We start from the raw sequence: 6,160 nt of genomic DNA, 5'->3' as shown, positions 1-6,160 counted from the left end.
ACTCAATCTCTAATCCCCTAGTTTGACTTTGATATGATTCTTATTTTTTATTATTATAATGCTACAACTTCTTCTACTTGAGATTGAATATGTCACCATATATATATTAATTTTTTTTATTCTATCTCTATCAGTTTTTAGTTATTTCTCCTACCTCTTCTCAAACTACATTTTTCTTTTAAGGTTAGACTCCCTTAAAAATATCGAAATGACTTTTAGTAAACCTTGAGAAGTCCATTTGTTTTTTACCGTAAATAAAACTACTCCCCCAAAAGATAATCTCGAATGTTATTATTCTTATAAAAAAAATTGTAAATCAAACTTTATTTATACATTTGTCAAAGAATTACCTAGACACAATACAAGGGTAATTATAATATAAGATCAAAAATACGGAGTTATCGCAATTAAATGAACTTTGGAAAAATAATACAACTTTTCTCCATCGACATTCTCATGCAAAACCTTACTGCTCTGAAGTGACTCCCTCACTAAAAAAATCCTCATGCACACTAGCTGTCTAAATCCAGTTCTCTCCTAGTTCGAAAGTTCCAGTCTTGAGCTATGACAGAGTGAAGCACAGGGTAAAAAACTCGAGTCTTTGCAATGTACATGGTTAAAAGCAGCCGCGCATGGGAAGGATGGAGTTTATTTCGTCCCAATCCTTTTTATCTGTTATCGGCGTCCAGGGCAGACCAAAGGGAAGCAATGGATAGAAAACCAGAGGATCTCCGGTTTCTCGGCATCGGGGGAATCCTTGAAGAGGCCTTCAAGATCCTTCGCTCCCGTCCTAAACTGCTGGGGAGTCTCACCTTCAGCCTTGTTCTCCCCCTCAGTTTTGCAATTCTGGGGTACCTATCGGTCTTCCAACATGTGCTGTTCCATTGGAATGAGATGCCTTATCTGATGGAGACCACAAACCCCGCCGGCGAGACGATGATTAAGGCATTTACCTTGGAACGGGCGGGACTCGTCTTTTTTCTAGCGGCCTATTCAGAAATCGTTTTGGCCTTTTCATTGCTGCCCACGGCGGCGGTGGTGTATACCGTGGCCTCTGTCTACACGTCAAAGGAAATTTCCTACGGGAGGGTTATGAGAATCGTCCTCAGGGTTTGGAAACGCCTCATACGGACTTTCCTCTGGGTTTTCATAATTTTCTTTGTTTATTGTCTGGCGTCCCCATTAGTCAGCTTGCTGTTGGTATCCAATGTTGTATTGTTCAATTTGAATTTCGCGGACATTCAATTTGTTATAACAGGCGTCTTCGTCAGTGAGCTTTTCTATATAACCATGGTGTGGCACCTCGCCTGCGCTACATCCATCTTGGAAGACGAATACAGCATACGCGCCATAAGGAAGAGCAGGTATCTCAGAAAGGGAAAGCTGGTCACGACCTTGTTCCTCGACATTCTTTACCTCGTTTTCGTCGGACGTATTGTATGCTTTTTCGCGTGTGGTGTACTTAACAAAGACCACCATGGCGTGCTCAACGCTGGGAGAGGGGTGTATGGAATACTCCTTGTTGTGTTGCTCTGTTTTGTTCACTTGATGGGGTTGTTGACACAGAGCGTGCTTTACTTTGTATGCAAATCTTACCACCATGAGAGCATAGACAAATCCTCTTCATCGGATCACCTAGAAGGTTACCTTGGCGACTATGAGCCTCTGAAGGGTAGCAACGCTGAATTGGAAGATGGGATTGCCTTTCTATAGTTAACTGTCAGTGTGATTTGCTTATTGTAGATATTGATGGTATTGTTTTCTTCCTTCTGCTTGCCATTTGGTTTGTTTGAAATAATCCTACCCTCCGTAGGCAATATTTAATTGAGGGTTGTTAGATTTTGTAACCCGGTGCATGGCATTTCATTCCTTCAAAATACTCAATAGACGGAATAATATAAAACGGTTAACTTAACTCAGTTCAGCTGTTTTGTAGCAACTGTTCCATGATGTCGGTTAAACTCATTGTGTATATAGAGTAATGGGTTATAAATAAATTACAACATTGGAATGGAATGGGATGGTATGGTCCATTATAGGTATTAATAAATAAATAAAAAGTAAACAACGTTGGAAGATTTTCAAATGGGTTAAATTTTTTTTCTCAATAGAATTATGAAATATAAATTAATTAGCAATTGTACCACCACTATATGTTGTCGCAAAGGAAACGCCCTAATGTCTTTCAGAGGTAGAAGATAAAGATAAAACACTTACATTATCTTAAATTGAGAGATCTATAACCTTTCCAACATAGATCGCCTCTTAATCTTCAAAGATGGTCTTTCAAGTTTCAATAGAAAATATTTGACAGATTTTGAAAAAATGAATGACCCTCATGCTTCATCAAAGAATTTTTTATCATATACACTCAACAACTCTTAATCTTTAAAGGTGGGTTTCAAGTTCCAATAGCAAATATTTGATCGATTTTGAAAAAAAGAAGGACCCCATGCTTCATCAAGGAATTCTTTATCATATACACTAGAAAACATACTCATCTCACATGAATGTGCAAGCCTAATAGGCTTTTCATTTCTCAAACCTTTTACATTTCTATTGGCTTCGTGCCTGAGCATGAGAGCAGCACATGCAAGATGGTTATTCTTCAGAACATAATGTAGAGGCATCTCTCTTGTTCTTGTGAGTATGTTTATACTTCCCCATGCTTCTTTATTGCATGTCTGAGCATGAGAGCAGCACATGCAAGATGGTTATTCGTCATAGCATAATGTAGAGGTGTGTCTCTTGTTCTTGTGAGTACGTTTATACCTCCCCTATGCTTCTTTATTATTAATAGGGGTACCTCAAGGTGGCCATGACCTATAACTGTGTGAAGAGGAGTTGGTTTTGCATTGTTTTGAGATCTTACAGTAGCACCAGCATCTAAAATTTTTTCTAGAACCGAACAATTTACACTGCATCCATTGAGAGGAGTGTCTTGTTGAAAGCCCAATGCAGAGCTTTATTTCCATTTTGATATGTGTCATTGACTGGAGCAACAAACGCCAACAGAAATCTAGAAGTGCATCATAATTTTCCTAAACAACTTGAATCGAAGGAGGCAAATAATTTTTTGAATGAGCATTCAAGCTCTGGACAAACTAGAGAATACATTTTATCTGACTTGTCACTAATACAAAATTACATTACATGTAACAATGAGCCTAAGAAATAATACCACTTAAGACATCCACCATCTTGCAAGAGTGGAATCTTATGGAAACTATCTACATTAGTACTGTAAGTGAAAAGAAAACAATTTCACATTTTTGTCTCACAAACAACACACTTGAAAACAAAAATGATATATTAAGTGGAGAGATTAACCATAAATTATAAATATAAGAAATATGACAAAATAGTTCCTCGGGTTGAATTTCAAGGCTTAACTTGCATTCGTATATACATTATTAACACAACAACATTACAAACATTGTATCAGATAATTATACGAATACTCTATGTTCATTCAACTATGTAAGTAATTTTTGTGAATTCTTGACAATAGTCTCCTAAAAATAATATAACAATTATCTTCCTCAAAAAGAGTATAATTATTGTCTTTATCATTGTTTACCCTAACATGTTATTATTATATCTTCTCTACATGTAGTGTAGCTTGGTTTTCCCATATAGTCCTTCCTCCTTCCATTCATTTACACGAAATTCAAACATTTCCTGTGACAGAGCACATCATGTCACACATCTATAGCCCTTCAAACTTCTTTGAATTGCATGCTTCCTAAAGAAAATAAAATGATAATTTGAGAAGACTTACAGGAAGAGGGATGTGTTGATAAAATGGCCTTTGGGTTCTAAGAAAGCTCTCGATAATTGTATTAGATCTGGAGACATCATAACATTGAGAAATACATAAGGTGGAAAACTTCCAACAAAAACCTTAAGAGAATTCACATCATCAAATTCCTAACTGGAATAAGACCCTAGAGAAGATGCAGTGGAAGGTTGAGTTCCAACTCTTGCACCTTATAGAAGACTTGATGAAGCTGATAAATGCTTAAGCTCATTGTATTCATGGGAAAGTTTTCTCTTCAACACATTTGGATAGTTTCCATTTTTCTCATAATGCATGGACAACTTGATTTTATAATTCTTTACCCCCATCAAAAATGTTGGAACTTATTGCACTTCCTTGAACTGTTTCTAGTTTCTGACCAAAAAGAGGCAATACTTGCCGACCCTTCTAAAGTTCTTCTTCTAAGTGAGAAAATTGACAATCATTTCCCCACTCATACTTCTTGTATGGAGGTAGTGTAACTATCTTAGTAATAGGTATCTCCTTCACATTCAAGGTTGAATCTGAACTATTTATATGCTTGAAAACCCTTACAAAAAAGAGACCCAATTAATTAGTAGGGTTTTTTTGACAAAGAATTGATCCAAAATCTCTTGTATATTTCCCCAATGTTATCGCACCCATACAAAAAATTAGTGGTGGATCAATCACTTTTGATTTAAACGATTAGGGGATCCATCAAACCACATTTAGTTTAAAAGGTCAGGGCATCTATTAAATTAGTTGTGGATCAATCACATCCATCAAATATAGTCCATTATAAATTTCTCCATCATTTAATTCAAACAAGTGAAATTATCCATACCAATCACATTTAATTGAAACTAGTAATTGATCCATCCATCACGTGGATGAACTGCACTTGAATCTTTTATTTAGAGAGTGAGTAAATCAATCAAAGTGGTGGAACCATGGATCAATAACATCCTTCACATATACTCCAGTGTAATTTTTTCCATATCAATCACATTTAATTCAAACAAAAAATTGACTCATAACAAATAATTTATTTTGTACGTTGTTTTCCGGAAGAATCACATTTAATTCAAATTTATGAATTTTCATTTAATTATTAAATTTTTTTTGTTCTATTTTGTTATTTAAAGTCAATTAAGACACGAAAACAATACAATTAATTGTTTAATTTTAAAATCTATTAAAAAATCTTTTGGTGCTCATCTTAAATAGTTATAAATTAAATCTTTAATTAAATGGTTAAATTTTAATTTTAATAAAACATAATTTATTTTTTATATAATTTTTTTAATTATACATATATATATATATATATATATATATATATATATATATATTTTGGTCAAATAAGAGTGGAACCTTCTATTAACCGCAAGATAGATTACATAATTTACAAAGCCTTACAAAGTAAGGACCAAAACATGCTAACATAGGTTTTTTATAGTTAACTAGTTATAACAAATGCAGATGGCTCGATACCCTCAACGAGAGGCTTACAAAAACCCATCCAGGATTTTGTGTAAACCGAGGGTCATAAAAAATATTAGAAAGATAACAAGCATCCCTATTAACCAGAACACAGACTTGAAAAAATGAGAGAGAGCTAAAGTTTAATCAATGTTCGAGTCGGCCTTGACAGTAAAGTTACGAGCACTTTTGAGCCCGATACCCATACGATCCGACCCCTGAAGATCTGACGCTTCTCCATGATATTGGAGCCAAAAGATGCACGTCCTTTAATTTTCTCATCGGACCCGAAAAGGAATATAAACCACCAATATATAAAGCATCGGTTCTGGCTTGACACTAAAGTTACAAGAACTTTTTTAGCCCAATACGTGTACGATCCGGCCCCTGAAGATCTGACGCTTCTCCATGATATCGAAGCGAAAAGTTGCACGTCCTTTAATTTTCTAATCAGACCCAAAAAGGAATATAAACCACCAATCTATAAAGCATCGGGTCCGAAAAGGTGGTTATCCTCTGCTTACTTTTCCACCCGATATCCATTCGATTGCGTAGGCAGTTGTGATCCACGGTCAGCGCCCGAAAAAGGTGCTTGTTGTTTATCCAGAGCTTTTCTCCTATGGAGAGCTCTTTTTCGCACCATTTTCTTCTCTCTTTGCCTACAAAAGGCTTACACTTCCGCTTTCTCCAGTTTCCTCTGGTCTTCCTTCGTGTTCAGTCCTGGTGGTGTGGAGTTCTTCCATGTCTTTGTCTGCCTGTCTTTGACAATCCTCCCGCAATTTTCCCAAGGGTGTTGAATCCCTCTCATATATTTTGTAATTGTCTTTGCATACCACTAGTTCATTCTTGAGACGATCAGCTAGCATATTTTCTTTTCTACGCACATGTACAAGTCTG

At 35.9% G+C, this 6,160-nt stretch overlaps 1 protein-coding gene across 1 annotated transcript; it reads left to right on the top strand.

Annotated features, from left to right (window-relative positions):
• Nucleotides 1-708: 708 nt before the first annotated feature.
• On the top strand, nucleotides 709-1,713 carry LOC149219251 (uncharacterized). Its single transcript, XM_089382551.1, has one exon. The coding sequence runs from the start codon at nucleotides 709-711 to the stop codon at nucleotides 1,711-1,713; it is 1,005 nt and encodes a 334-aa protein (XP_089238677.1).
• The last annotated feature ends 4,447 nt before the right edge of the window (nucleotides 1,714-6,160 follow it).

This window comes from Pinus tabuliformis, chromosome Q (assembly GCF_031772625.1).
Source record: "Pinus tabuliformis cultivar Carrire ecotype Pingquan chromosome Q, CPIR1, whole genome shotgun sequence".
NCBI lineage: Eukaryota > Viridiplantae > Streptophyta > Pinopsida > Pinales > Pinaceae > Pinus > Pinus tabuliformis.
The sequence above is the reverse complement of the archived record's forward strand: the minus strand, read 5'-3'. Positions and strand labels throughout refer to the sequence as shown.

Bases quoted from the DNA above. Each gene is read 5' to 3' on its own strand.
- LOC149219251 (XM_089382551.1), top strand. From the start codon at position 709: ATGGATAGAAAACCAGAGGATCTCCGGTTTCTCGGCATCGGGGGAATC.